At 38.7% G+C, this 15696-nt stretch overlaps 2 protein-coding genes across 4 annotated transcripts in view; both read right to left on the minus strand.

Moving 5' to 3' along the window:
- The window catches only part of LOC147912568 (membrane-spanning 4-domains subfamily A member 12-like), a 51946-nt gene extending 43459 nt beyond the window's left edge, over nucleotides 1-8487 (minus strand). Inside the window, exon 1 of the mRNA XM_087423243.1 lies at nucleotides 8410-8487. Within this exon, the coding sequence (XP_087279369.1) occupies nucleotides 8410-8487 (78 nt within the window). The remainder of the gene's footprint in view (nucleotides 1-8409) is intronic.
- Nucleotides 8454-15696, minus strand: part of MS4A13 (membrane spanning 4-domains A13) — a 49557-nt gene continuing 42314 nt past the window's right edge. For 2 of the 3 annotated variants that reach the window (XM_087423240.1, XM_087423239.1), the window contains exon 7: nucleotides 8454-8525. In XM_087423240.1, coding sequence (XP_087279366.1) covers nucleotides 8454-8525 — 72 coding nt within the window. Of the gene's footprint in view, nucleotides 8526-10224; nucleotides 10275-15696 lie in introns of those variants that run through there. The other variant, XM_087423242.1, reaches the window with a different exon arrangement.

A 15696-nucleotide genomic window follows, 5' to 3' on the forward strand; every position in this document is an offset into this window, starting at 1 on the left:
GCACCGACACACCGCTTCTCCCGCCATGCTGAGGCCGCGTCCCACATACAGCAACTAGAAGGATGTGCAACTATGACGTACAACTATCTACTGGGGCTTTGGGCTAAAAAAAAAGGAGGAGGATTGGCAATAGATGTTAGCTCAGAGCTGGTCTTCCTCAGCAAAAAGAGGAGGGTTAGCATGGATGTTAGCTCAGGGCTGATCTTCCTCACCAAAAAAAAAAAAAAAAGATCAGTGGTTGCCAGTGGTTAGGTGGGGAGTGGAGGGGAGTGGGTGGGATGACTAGGTGATGCACAGAAGACTTTCAGATCAGTGAAAAATACTCTGTGTGATATCATAATGATGGATACATGTCCTTATACATTTGTCAAAACCTATAGAATGTACAACACCAAGAGTGAATCATAACATAAACTATGGACTTCAGGTGATTATAATGTCAATGTAGGTTCATCAGTTATAACAAATGTCCCACTCTGGTAAGGGAAGTTGATAACAGGGGAGACTATTCATGTGTGGGGGCAGGGGTACATGGGAAATATCTGTACCTTCCCCTCAATTTTGCTGTGCACCTAAAACTGCTCTAAAAAAATAAAATCTTGGGGCTGGCCTAGTGGTATAGTGGTTAACTTCACGTGCTCCGCTTCCGCACCCTGGGGTTTGCAGGTTTGGATCCCGGGTGCGGACCTATGCACTGCTTATCAAGCCATGCTGTGGCAGGCATCCTACATATAAAGTAGAGGAAAATGGGCACAGATGTTAGCCCAGGGTCAATCTTCCTCAGCAAAAAGAGGAGGATTGGCAACAGATGTTAGCTCAGGGCTAATCTTCCTCAGAAAAAAAAAAAAATCTTAATAACAAACAAACAAACCAAAACAAACAAAAAAGCCCAGTGTGGTACTGGCATAAAGACAGACCAATGGAACAGAATATAGAGACCAGAAATAAACTCTCACGTATATGGTCAAATGGTTTTTTGGTGAGTGTGCCAAGATCATTCAGCGGAGAAAGACAATAGTATTGGGAAAGCTGTATATCCACATACGAAAGAATGAAGTCAGACCCTTACCCTACACCGTATACAAAAATTAACTCAAAATGGATCCAAGACCTAAATGTAAGACCTAAAACTATAAAACTCTGCAGTGTCAGTGCCTGACATTAAACTTTTTGAATGTAATGTGGGTGCTTGACATTAGGCTTTTGCTTGTTGAGGCATCCATTTCAAAGACATTCCTCTCGAATAGACATATTGCCAGCTGTACAACACAGCTACTAGCAAAACAACCAGACTAGAAACCAGGCCACCCCCACCCATGAATTTCTCCTCTAGAAAGCCCTGGGTAACATAGAAAACTAACAGTGACTAACTCGTCTTCTCCTTTTCCATGCCCTAATTCCCACTGTAATGCTTCAAATTCACCAATAAAGAGTAAACCCATGAAATCCTAGACACCCCACCCTTGGGCCTGAAATAAAGGCAGAGGCTCAGGTCCATAATCCTTCCTTCTCTCTCCATCTACATCCTTACTGCGTGGCCCTCAGGCATGCTATGTATCCTCTATGACCTGTGAGTAATAAATCTTGTTCTTAAAAGTTCTCTGATGGTTTCTTGCTGAAGTGCATTCTGTGATCATAATAAGAACCGTAAGGGCTGGCCCAGCCACAAGATGGGCTCTGGTCGGGGTGGGGTGGGGTGGGGTGGGGAATGTGTGGGGCTCACTATGAATAAATACAGGCTGGGCAAGTGCCTCAGGCATTCCTAGCTGAGAACATTACTATCAATAGGCTGGGACAACATAACAAACTCTTAGTAGAAAATACAGGAGAAAAGTTTCATGACATTGGATTTGGCAATGATTTTTTGGATATGAGACTAAAAGCACAGACAACAAAAGAAAAAATAGAGAAACTGAACTACTTCAAAATTTAAAACTTCTGTGCGTTAAAGGACACAATCAAGAGAGTGAAAAGGCAATCCACAGACTGGCAGAAAAAATTTGTGAATCATATATCTGATAAGGAGTAAATATGCAGAAAATATAAAGAACTCCTACCACTCAACAACAAAACATACTGTACAACCCAATTAAGAAATGGGTAAATGACTTGACATTTCTCTAAAGAAGATATACAAATGGCTTATATCAAATAAGCACATGAAATGATGCTCAACACTGCTAATAATTAGGGAAATGCTAATAAAAACCACAATAAGAGACCTCTTTACATCCACTAAGATGGCTACCATCAAAAAACCAGAATACAACAAGCGTTGGAGAGGATGTGGAGAAATTGGACCCCTTGTGCACTAGTGGTGAGAGTGTAAAATGCTGCTGCTGCTATGGAAATAGTTTGGCAGTTTCTCAAAGGTTAAACATAGAACTATCATATGACCCAGCAATTCCATTCCTAGGAGTGTGTGTGTGTGTAAGAATTGAAAGCAGGGACTCGAAGAGATATTTGTACACCTATGTTCATAGCAGCAGTATTTGCAATAGCCAAAAAGTGGAAGCAACCCAAATGCCCATTGATGGATGAATGGATAAACAAAATGTGGTTATACATACAATGGAATATTATTCAGCTTGAAAAGGAAGGAAATTCTGACATATACTGTACCATGGATGAACCTTGAAGACATTATGCTAAGTGAAATAAGCTAATCACAAAAGGACATGTGCTGCATGATTCCACTTATCTGAGTACTATAGAGTAGTCAAATTCATAAAGACAGAAAATTGGATGGTTATTGCTAGGGGCTGCGAGGAGGGAGGACATGGGGGAGTTATTGTTTAATAGGTGTGGAGTCTTAGTTTTGCAAGATGCAAATAGTTCTGTGGGTGGATGGTGGTGATGGTAGCACAACACTGTGGATATACTTAATGCCCTTGAGCTGTACACTTAAAAATGGTTTTGATGTTAAATTTTATTTTGTGTATTTTAGTACAATTAAAAAAACATATTACTTAAATTTTCTGTTTTAGCAGATCTTGTCTGATATGCTACTGGCAAGGGCATGGGGGCACAGCCTTGTTACTGCTAGGTGGGAATCAGATTCCCTAGTCAGCCTCCACTGACACTGGTGGGGAGAAGGGTACCTTAGGGCTCCCCACTAGGCCTCTGCTGACACCATTATGGCTGGTGGGAGTAGGGTCAACACATTACTGCTTCCCCATGTGGCCTCTATGGACACTAGGGAGGCTGGGGTAGTGGGCTCATTCTTGCTGAGAGATGATGAAGGTCTCAGCTTCCCATTTAGCTGCCTCTGACGCCACCGTGGAGAAGGGAAGGGGTACTTTGTTATAGCCAGTAATGGTGGGAGTCTAGGTTCCCACATGGCCTTTGTTTATGGAGTTGGGGGTGGAACCATAGGTTTTCCTAACGTGTTTGGCTACAGTAGGGCAGTTATTTTCTAAAAGTTTTCTGCCTTGCTAGGCTGTCCCTTACCCGGCTCTATGGCTGGAGAAAATAGGTTTTTCTTGGTGTTTTTTTGTTTTGGTCTGTGCTTATTAGTGTTTTTGGGTCACAGGCTTCTTGAGCACCCAGTTTTGGATAATTGAAGCAAAAAGAAAACCAAGGAAACTCACTACCACATCATTCCTTGGGTTCCAAGGTCTCTAGCTCTTTTGCCTCCTCTGTACTTTTCAGAGTCTTCTTATATTTGTCCAAAGTTTTAACTGTAATTAGTGGTAGGAATACAGAGAAGTGTATCCACTCCCTCTTGTCCAGAACTGGAAGTTGGGATGTTTTATTGAATGAAATGAGACCTGAACCCTTGGATTATGGTAGATCTCATTAGAAGGACAGAAATGTGGCCAGTAACAGACCAGTTTATTCTCAGACACACTTTAACTATTCCTTCCCAATACCCAGACCAGATAAGTGGACAAGGGGGTTAGGAATCCAGATCTTTAACATCATAACATAGGGGATGAGAAGAGGAAACTTTGGATTCATTGCTTGCTTTATGTAACGTTATTAGCACAATTCTGGCAGAAGATCAGGTAGATCTTAAATAAGTGAAGGCAATAATAGACTTGAGGGGCTGGCCCCATGGCTTAGCGGTTAAGTGCGCGCGCTCCACTACTGGCGGCCCGGGTTTGGATCCCGGGCGCGCACCGATGCACCGCTTCTCCGGCCATGCTGAGGCCACATCCCACATACAGCAACTAGAAGGATGTCCAACTATGACATACAACTATCTACTGGGGCTTTGGGGGGGGAAAAAAGGAGGAGGATTGGCAATAGATGTTAGCTCAGAGCCGGTCTTCCTCAGCAAAAAGAGGAGGATTAGCACAGATGTTAGCTCAGGGCTGATCTTCCTCACAAAACAAAACAAAACAAACAAAAAAAAATGCAATAAAAAAAAATAATAGACTTGAGATATTGGGAGTATTCCTGGACCAAGCTTTAATCTTGCTGGTTAGATTCCTAATCTGGCTCCATCATCCAACAATATGGTGGATACTGCAAAAGAATATAATCTGCTAGATTTGGTGGGAGTTGAGTGGGAAAACAGTGGCATTTGGGGGATGATATCAAGAGCATAGTGCCATTATGGCAACTGTCCACAAAGCTCCATGGTCTGCAGCTTCTCCTCAATATTGTTCCCGCAATCTGAGCATCTCATATAGGACCATGTCATCATCAGCTTGGCTTGACATAATTTATAGATGCCAAAAAGGGATTTTATACCCTTTTCCAGTCTCAGAGTGTGTTTTCTGGGAGTATGACTAGGTTGTAATGGTTTGGGGTTATTTAAGTGTAGTTGATAGATTCACAATTTCTGCTTTATTTAACTTGAGCCTGATATACAGCTTATATGTTCAGGCTGCATGTGGAAAAATGCAGATATTACATAGTCATTTCAGGACATTTTCATTAACTCTTCTCTATTTGGGGAATTTGTAATAGAGGTGGTTAAAATCTTTTTATATTTAGAAATTGCAACACTAGAGTCATTTATTTGCTCAAGCAGCATTCAGCTCTTACCCCCAACATTCTTGTTTCCTGTCTCACCCACAGGTGACTTCGATTTCGATTTCTATTTCGTGGCATTTTTCACTAAGATACAATAGAGAAATGAGAGGATAATTGTGTTTCTTTTCTGTAGGAAAATATGGAGACAAATTAATATTAATTATTTTCTGGGATAAGATACTTAAAATTGAGAGGGAAATCTAATCCTAGAGCTGCTAATTTTTCACTGCTTTATAGTCCCCTTGCAGATATTTTTCATCAAACCATCAATATTACCAGCTTGAAAATATCACCAATAATTATTTCTCCAACTTTTGTTCATTTGCCAGCCTTAAATTGGACTGTATAAATAGTATGTGGCGGCTGCCCCAATCCATCAATCCCTCTAGAAATTATCCATATCCTCCTCCATTTACAGGGTCAGGAATCGGACTGTTGCTTGCTGTGGTTTATTCGCTTACTCTGTGTTGTTTCCTTCCACATTAAAGTCTGGTGCAGGGGCGCCTGACTGTTAGAACCCATATCACATGTCTACGTCAGCTGCACTGGAGGCTGAGAAATAAAGTGCTATAATTCTACTTTGGAAAGGTGAGCTTCATAAGGTAGGAACCTATGAAAATGTGGGGAAGGTGTTCAATAGATAAGACAATTAAAACTCACAGATAATGATCATTAAAATTAAGGATAACCTTTGGGATTTCTGTATAACATACCAGTTCTCCCTAGCCTCCATGTTTAATATGCATGAGAATTTTTTCTGATCCTAGCTGTTTGGGCCAAAGGTGAAAATCTAACTCAAGCTGGGTCCATAATATCCTCTTTCCCAGGTTCTTTGGGCTGGTCTCTTGATGGGAAGATGTAAAACCTTAGGAGCAGTGGCATTGCCATGTTCTACCCTAATGAACAGCTGTAGAGAAAGTGAGTTTTGAGAGTGAGAAGAATAGAGAGACATCCAGAGAAAAACAGCGATGGAGAAGGAGCAGAACTTCCTGAGTTAATGAGGCTTTCAATTTTCCAGTCCCAGTTTCTTTAGGAAACCTGGCTAACTTCCTGCCCTTACATTATGTAAATATATCTGTTCATATATTACAATAAACATATCTTCATTTTGCTAAAACTAGTAAGAGAGAGTTTCTGTTTCTTGCAACCAAAAAGTCTTTTTTTTTTTTAATAGCCTTGTCTTCTAACTTGTCTCACGTGGCTTTGACAATCTACTCTCTCGAATCTCCACTGTCCGATGGCTCTTTTGTTCAACCTCTTATCTACGGCCTTACCTGAAGTCTAAGACCTTGTCTTCAAATTCTCCACTTATAAACTGTTCCTTCCATTTACATAAACCACAACTCTTTGAGTTGCCCCAGAGATGGCCTATTGACCCTTGAAACAGAAAACGTAGGTTTAGTGGGAAAAGTCAAACTTGAGTTCAAATCCTGTCCTTACCAGTTATTATGTGACCTTGCCCATATCATTTATTCTTTCAGAGGCTGTTTCCTCAGCAGCAAACCCCTGTAGGATTGTATTGTGGAGCAAATAAGAGAGAACTGGTACAAAATTGGAACTCAAAGAACTAGCGTTGGGAACGCCTGCCCTCGGCTTGTCTGCACTGACCGCAGATCCCTACATTCTCTTGATGACACCGCTAGAGGGCCGTGATATCTCTCCCAGGTGGCCCCCTTAGTCCAGGACCTTTTTGCTCCGTGGATCCGGGCGGCGCTCGCCGAGTGGGCGCTGCTTCCTCGGTGGTGCCCCCCATCCCCCCTCGCGCGCTTCCAACGCTGCGGTTGTGGCCAAGAGCGCGGCTTCGGGGCCGCTGCACGAGGAGCCTCTCGCGGACACTTGCGCGGTGGGAGCCTGGAAGCTGCTAAGATTGCAGGCTCCCAGGACACGGATGGGGAATGAGATGTGGGGGAGGGAGTGACACAGAGGAACCCTTTCCTGCCTGTGTTAGCATCACACTATGCCCTTGGATCTGGGCCAAGCCTGATTCCCGGGCTGCCTCTGCAGAGACATTTCCATTGAACAAATGCCCTCCTCTCCACTTTTCTGCTAGATTAGGTTCAGCAAGTCTACCTTTAATCTCCACCAGGTGTAGAGGGAAGCGTACTGGTCAGCAAACCTGAACTCTAGTCCTTAACTCTCCTTTTTATTAGATACTTGAGTGCTTGAGCAAAATATCTATCTTGCCTGTTCCTTAGATTGTTTTCCTGTACAGTGATATATGTTCTGTGTACCTCCCACGTTCACACTAACGTACTCTGAAAACCGAAATCGAGTTATACAAGTTTAAAATCCGCTGTAATCAGGTCCCAACAACTAATATATTAGAATCCTAACTTGAGGCCACCTCTCCATGAGGTGCTATATAAAACTTTTTTTTTTTTTTAAGCCACCGAACACTCAGTGTAAGGGCACTCTGTCTGGCACAAAGTAGAAAGAATAAAAGGATCAAAGGTCATCTATTTGGTTCTGGATAGTTTCGCCCAAAGCATATTTGCCGTAGACATTTTCAACGCAAGCATTTTCCCAGCAGAACTAACTGGCAGCAAGGCCATTTTGCTGTAAAAGACACAATCACAAAAAATAAAAGAGGGACATTAAAAAGCTCAATGAAACATCAAAAATGAATAACAAAATTAAAAAGACTTTATTGCAAAATATGAAATATTTGAATATATTTAAAATGTGTGTAGATTCATGGCAATACTGCACCATCAATTTTCTAGTACAGTATGCAATCTGGCTGTTGAGAACAAGCTATTGTATCTACATTGGCTAAAGAATCAATAAGTAATGCTCTAGAAGACTGTTGTGAATTACTAGGCACCTCTTTTATATTTGCCATAGCTTGGTAAACTTTTGGTTTTGTTGAGTGGGAGGGACGACTGTGTTCCCCAAGGGATTTGCAAACTATGTTATCATTCTCTAGTATAGTATGGAATCTGGCTTTACACTTTCTCGTTTCACACTTCCAGTAAGTTTTATCACCGTATTTTCTATCAAGTCCACATATGTAGTTGTTATCTTAGGCAGTTGATTCGTCAATGGAGAAATGAAACTAAACTGTCAACCAGTTCTTTTACCTTTTATGGCAAAATTGCCTTGCAGCCAATTCGTTTGGCGGCAAAAATGCTCGCAGCAAAAATGTCTACAGCAAAGATGCTTACAGGGAAACTACTTAGAAACATCTCTTCAAACTCCCTCAGTTTATACTGCGTCCCTGCTTAAGAGTATAAATGATTTGTCTTGATTGCTAACTAGAGGCAACGCTGTTGTTTGTGAGGCTTTAGGTGTCAGGTGTTTTGCATATTGTATAATTTATTGAACAAATTATCTGTTAGGCATCAATATGTTTAGGTACTGTTCTACATATTGGGGATAAAGCAGTGGAGAAAATACATATCTATCCCTGAACCTCATGGAGCTTACCTTGTGGAGAGAGTCGGGGTGAAGGGAAGTGATAAGTGTTAGTCTTAGGAGGCCAGGGCGATGACTAGGTTCCAGCATAGGAAGTGAGGAGCAGCCAGAAAGTTACCTGAAGGGTCCTGGAATTAAAGGAAAGAAAACGTTAAATTATGGTAAAAGCCTCCCGGATGGTCAGTTAAGATGAGGACCAAGCATTGGTCATTAGATTTTGCAATATGGAAGTCACTGTTGTCATTTCAAGAATAGTTTTAGGGGAGAGGTGGAGGCCGAACCCTAATTGGAGTGGATTCAAGACAGAATGAGAGGAGATAATTAGGGGATAGACAATACAGACAGTTCTTTTGAATTTTGTTTTTAAGAAAAGGAAAGAAATGGAGTCATAGGTAGAGGGAGAAGTCTTCAAGTTTTTTCTTTTTTTTTTTTAAACAGGAGAAATAATAACACGTTTCTATGCTGATGGGACTAACCCAGAGGAGAGGGAAAAACTGCAGTCATCAGCTGGGATGAGGATAGGCTGGGAAGTGTTTTGTCTGTGTCCCCTGGAATCTATCTTCTACTGTGCACAGACCCCTGAACATCCTCAACCTCTTCATAGGAAACTTTCTGCACCTCCTTGGCCTAAAACCTAGCATTTAAAAAAATTTTTTTTTGTGAGGAAGATCAGCCCTGAGCTAACATCTGCCAATCCTCCTCTTTTTTTTGCTGAGGAAGACTGGCCCTGGGCTAACATCCATGCCCATCTTCCTCTACTTTATATGGGACGCCGCCACAGCATGGCTTGACAAGCGGTGCGTTGGTGCGCGCCCAGTCTCTGAACCGGCGAACCCGGGCCGCCCCAGCAGAGCGCTCACACTTAACCGCTTGCGCCACCAGGCCGGCCCCAAACCTAGCTTCTTTTGATGGCAATACTTTTCTAAGTGCTTGCTTACTCTCTGGAACCACGAGTCCTTGGTTGAAGAGAATGAGGAATGTGTTTTCTGTGAATTCTGCTAAAACTCTGAGACCCACACTGTCCAATACAGTAACCACTAGCCACATGTGGCAACTAAGCATTTGACATGTAATTAGTCTGAACTGACATGTGTTTTAAGTGTAAAATGCACACCAAATGTTGAAGACTTGATATGATAAAAAGAACATAAAATATCTAAATATTTTTGACATATTGGGTCAATGAAATCTATTATTAAAATTAATTTCACCTGTTTGTGTGTACTTTCTTAGTGTAGCTACTAGAAAATTTAAAATTACACAAGTGGCTCATATTACATTTCCATTGGATAGTACTGTTCCAGATCTTTTCACTGTCTTATAAACCTCTTTCCTCTTTTAGCTCTTCTTCTCATCTTCCTAATGTCTTTTCTCTGAGTTTACATAAAATCCTAACAATTTAAGAAGGCCAAAAAGGCACTATGTGAGCTGGCTCTATCTTTCCAACTTCGTCCTTAATCACCTTTCTTTTTGCTCAATGAGTTCTAGCCACACCATCCTCTCAAACCAGCCAATCCCTTTCCCTTCTCAGGATTTTGTTCTTCTATTTCCTCTGACTGGAGCACCTGTCTTATGACTTTGAAAATGGCCAGCTCCATTTCTTCCTGTTAGTTTCAACTTAAATGTCACCTTCTTAGCAAAGCATTTATTTCCTATCTAAAATAGTGCAAACTATCTGCCCTACCTCTCTTTCTATCACTCTGTTTATTTCTTAAAAAGCATTTGCTAATTCCATATTTCCTAAAATTCTCTTGCTAACTCATTTTTAAAAAAACATATGTATTATTTATCTTTTTCTTCAGCTCCCTTAGAGTAGGGGTCTTGTCTGTCTTGTTTACACCCACAGTCTAAAACAAGGGTAGATGCCTAAATATATGCTAAATGAGCACAAGCAATAAAGATTGATTATATATATGATAACATAGGAATATTTAATTTTTTAGTCAAATAGTACAAGTGTGGTTGGGTAGTATTAGAAACCATGTTTAAGTGTTACTAAAAATTGTAGGAATTAGAAATAAATGAATAACAGTTAATGTAAGTAATTATGGTTAAAACAACTTTTTTTTTCACCACTGTCTGTCTCTTCCTTTAGTTTCCAACATTTGCCTCTCTCCTAGTTCTCTGTGGACTCCTTTCCATGGCCTTATATTTTGGTCTTAAATGATATTATTCCCTCAGGTCCTTTCTGTTTTTCATCTCTTCAGAAATCACAATTAGAAAGACCTTTGGGCTAAACTTAACAATTTAGTTTACAAACTTTAAGGGGTTTTGTTTGTTTGACTAATTCTGTGATTTGGTTTTTTAACTGTGATTTTGAGGGCCTTTAGATGGGGCCTGGTTCTCTAAGACACCATCCAGCCACTACTCTGTAAAGTTTTATACCTGATTTCTTGTGGACATTTGGATTCTTGGATCTGAGCTTTCTGGATGGCAATTGTTCCTTTGGCAAGTTTTTTCATATTTCAGTAACTATAATCTTTATTGATGAATATTCCCCATTATCTGACACATTTGTTATGAATAAAAACCCAAAAGCCTTAGGCCTAATTTGGTAAATGAGTGTGTTTATTAATTTCTTATTCTCCCAGCCTAAAACTCATACCTAAAAGTCCCTGGTAATTCTGTTTCCTCACAAAACTTGAACTCTTTGCTTTTATCCCCTGTCTTCTATCAATCATTTGTACTTTAATATAAATGAATTGCAAAGTTGGAGCTGCTGTTAGTCTATTCCCATGAGAACCAAGGATTAGAAAAAAAAGATTATCTGGGCATCTCAGATTTTACCCAGACATAAATGCAGTATCTGAAAATAGGCCCTGTTACCGTCTGGTTCCTAATCCCTTCCTGCCTCCCACAGTCCCAACCCTCAGAACTCCCCCTACCCCAAATCAGTTCCAATGCTCCTACATGCAAGAGTCTGTTCTCCAAATTCCTGACTCCCCATACTCTTTGGGAGCAAGAGTATAGACAAGGGCTCTCCTTATTGGAACCTAGTATGGCTTTGGATTTTTCATTAAGTCTGGGCCTATGACATGAGTTTTAAAAATAGTTGGCATGGAAGTGGAAGTGGTAGATATGCCTTTGACAAGAGTTTTCTGAATCCGTGATGGATGAAACAAGTTAAAGATAAATTTTGCCTTCCAGATTTGGAATGGCAAATGCAGAGAGGGTAGAACTATATATAGCTTTACTGAATACCTTCTGCAACAACTTTTCTTGGGATAATACCTGATGTTTCAACACTCTAGCTCTAAAACATTTGATTATTGAAGACATTAGAATATGCTGCATTTTTGTATACAGCAAATTATAAAACATAGTGACCACAGATTTTAATGTGCCTTTAATCCTGTGCCTGGTGCCTGCCAAATGTCCTTGGTCCCAGGGATATATACATTGAATAAAACAGATCTGAGACAGAAAGTCACACCTATCGACCTCTATTGTCCTAGGAGGGTGAAGATATAGAAAACAAACTTCTAATTTATTCACAGTTTTGTATAGGAGGGTTTTTTTTACACTCAATTATAAGCCAAACAAGCAAAAAAAAAAACAACAAAAAAAAAACCCAAGTACACATTTACCCCAGAATTTTTCAGCTTCCCAGGAAAATTCTTTAGAGGGACCATTTTCAATTTTCCAATTCTGTCAATATATTAGCCCTTCAAAGTGGGTTTATGTCCTGATTTACCAGACAGAAATGAAATACTGACTCTAGCAGTAATAAATGATTAAAATGTTACTTTTTATGTCCAGTGAGACTCTGTGCTCACTCCAAGATGCTGACTATGAATAAAATATCTTTCCACAGCCTGAAAAGAAAATGTAAAATATATATATATATAATATATTTTAAGTATACAACAGTAGAAAATTACAATAAGTTTATAAAAGAGAAAAAGCACCCGTAATAGCATGATGATGTTATGAATTATTCATATAACTATCTTTACTCGGTTAAAATTTATTATTAATAGGTACTATATATTATGTGAATTTTAAACTTAAAGATATGTCACAAGGTGTTTGGTGTATCAGAACTGAAAATACTTTTCAGCAGTGTGAGCTGTTTGCCATTTCTCTGTGTAAGTGGATATAAAACATTATTTTGGAGTGTAATCTTTTTGGATTCTTCTCTGACCACATATGTGGTTATACAAATTTAAGGAGATTGGCATCTAATGTACAAAGGGAAAACTGTAACAGAACTTTTTTGCGGGGTACGTGGTGGGGACTTGACACAGGATGCCTTTCCTAGTACTTGTATATAGACGTGGTTGTTGAGGATAAGGTGAGAGACTTTGTATAGAGGGCAAGAGGCATCTGAGGACAAAGGAAATGAGACGGTGACACATTCTCTTTGAGTTACAGTTTTTAGAATTTCCTTGATGGACTGACATGGTCTCAAATTAGGTGTCCTTTCAGGAAAGAGCATTAGAGGGGAACTCATCAGGAAGGAAGAGACCTGGATGGCGTCTTTGGGCTCAACAGAAAAGGTAAGGGTTCTTGGAGGCCTCCCTGTGCTATGTGGGACTAGTTTTTCACATTTGCCAATTGATTCCATAGGTTAACATTTGCCATTTTCAATCAGAGAGACTGAAATAAAAAATTAACATTAAAAATGTATTATTAAAAACTCACAAAACTAAATAAATGTAAAATAAATTTAAATAACTAAACTATAAAAGTGAGTTGTTTTGTGAGTTTGTACTTCTGAAGTTATCAAAGCTTAAAACTGCTCTAAGTCTTTTAGGACACTCTATAAGTTGAAATAACTTCTCCTAGTCTGTGGCTTGCCTTTCCACTTTTTAAATAGTGTCCTTTGATGAACAGATATTCCTAATTTTAATGTATACCATTTTACCAATATTTTTCTAATGGTAAGTGCTTTATGTATCTATTTAAGAAATCTTTATCTGCCCCAAGATCATGAAGGTATTCATCTATGTTAAAATCTAGAAGCTTATTGTGTTATCTTTTTTTTAATTGTGGTAAAATATATACAACTTAATATTTATTATTTAAACTATTTGTAAATGTACAATTCACTAGCATTAAATACATTCACAATATTGTGTACCCATCACCACTACCTACAGCCAAAACTTTTCCATCATCCTCAACATAACTCTGTATCCGTTAACAATAAATTCCCCTCTCTCTTCGTTCTAGTACCTAGTAAACTCTATTCTCTTTTCTGTCTTTATGAATTTGACTATTCTAGGTACCTTATGTAAGTGGAATCACACAATATTTGTCCTTCTGTGTCAGCTTATCTAACTACGCATAATGTTCTCAATGTTCATTCATGTTTGTAGCATGCATCAGAATTTCATTCTTTTGTAAGATTAAATAATATTTAATTGTACGTATAAATCACATTTTGTTTATCCATTCATCTGTTGATGGACATTTGGGTTGTTTCCACCTTTTGCCTATTGTGAATAATGCTGCTATGAACATTGTATCTGAGTCCCTGCTTTCAATTCCTTGGGGTATACACCTAGAAGTAGAATTGCTGGAACATATTGTAATGCTATGTTTAACTTTTTGAGGAACTGCTTTACTGTTTTCTACAGAGGCTACAACATTTTACATTCCCACCAGCAATGCACAAGTGTTCTAATTTCTCTACATCCTCACCGACACTTGTTGTTTTCTGTACTTTTAAAAAAATAATAGCCATCCTAATGGGTGTAAAGTGGTATCTCATTGTGGTTTTGATTTGCATTTTCCTAATGATTAGCGATGTTAATCATATTTTCATACACTTATTGGCCATTTGTACATCTTCTTTGGAGAAATGTTTATTCAAGTCCTTTGCCTACCTTTCTATTTTCTATGGTGGTTGTTATTGTTGAGTTGTAGGAGTTTTTGATACATTCTGGATATTAATCCCTGCCATATATACGATTTGCAAATCTTTTCTCTCATTTTGTAGGTTGTCGTTTCACTTTCTTGGTAGTGTTCTTTGGTGCACTCAAGTTCTTAATTTTGATGAAGTCCAATTTATCTACTTTTTCTTTTGTTGCCTGTGCTTTTGGTGCCATATCCATGAAATCATTGCAAAAGCCAATGTCATGAAGAGTTTCCCCAATGCTTTCATCTAAGAATTTTACAGTTTTAGCTCTTAAACTTAGGTCGTTGGTCTATCTTGACTTAATTTTTGTATATAGTGTAAGGTAAGAGTCCAACTTCATTCTTTTGCATGTGGATATCCAGTTTCCCCAGCCTCATTTGAAAAAACTCTTCTTTCCCCCATTGAATGGTCTTGGCACCCTTGTTAAAAAGCGATTGACCATATATATGAGCATTTATTCCTGATCTTTCTATTCTAGTCCATCAGTCTGTATGTCTGTCTTTATGCCTGTACCACACTGTTTTAATTACTGTAGCTTTGCAATAATTTTCAAAAAGTTGAGAAATGTGTGTCCTCCAACTTTATTTTTCTGTTTCAAGATTGTTTTGACCATTAAAGGCCACATTCCATATGGATTTGAGGATGAATTTCATATTCCATGGGAATTTGAAGATCTGCTTTTCCATTTCTGCCAAAACAGCTATTGGAATTTTGATAGAGATTGAGTTGAATCTGTAGATTACTTTGGGTCGTATCAACATCTTAACAACATTAAGTGTTCCCATCCATGAACACAAATGTTTTTATGTTTATTTAGTCCTTCTTTAACTTCTTTCAGTAATAGTTTTCAGTTTTTAGCATACAAGTCTTTCACCTCCTTCATTAGATTTATTCCTAAGTAATTCTTTTAGATGTTATTGTAAATAGAATTACTTTTTAAATTTCCTTTTCAGATTGTTCATTGCGTATATAGAAATATAACTGATTTTTGTGTGTTGATCTTGTATCTTGCAAATTTGCTGAATTCATTTATTAGCTTTGGTAGCTTTCTTGTGGATTTTTTGATCTTTTCTATTTAGAGGATCATGTTATCTGTGAACAGAGAGAGTTTTACCACTTTCTTTCCAATTTGGGTGTCTTTTATTTCTTTTGTTTTTTTTTTTTTTGGCTAATGGCTCCAGCTAGAACTTCTGGTACAATATGGAATAGCAGAGGTGAAAGTGGGAATCTTGCCTTCATCCTGATCTTAGGGGGAAAGTTTTCTGTCTTTCACCATTAAGTACGACGTTATCTGTGTTTTTTCATAAATACCCTTTATCATGTGAAAGAATTTTTCCTCTATTCCTAGTTTTCTGAAAGTTTTTTCCTTCACTTTATCGAGGAATAATTGATAAATGTAATTGTATATATTTAAAGTGTACAACGTGATGATTTAA

Source organism: Ceratotherium simum, chromosome 34 (genome assembly GCF_057802395.1).
Source record: "Ceratotherium simum simum isolate JZ-2026a chromosome 34, ASM5780239v1, whole genome shotgun sequence".
Lineage (NCBI taxonomy): Eukaryota > Metazoa > Chordata > Mammalia > Perissodactyla > Rhinocerotidae > Ceratotherium > Ceratotherium simum.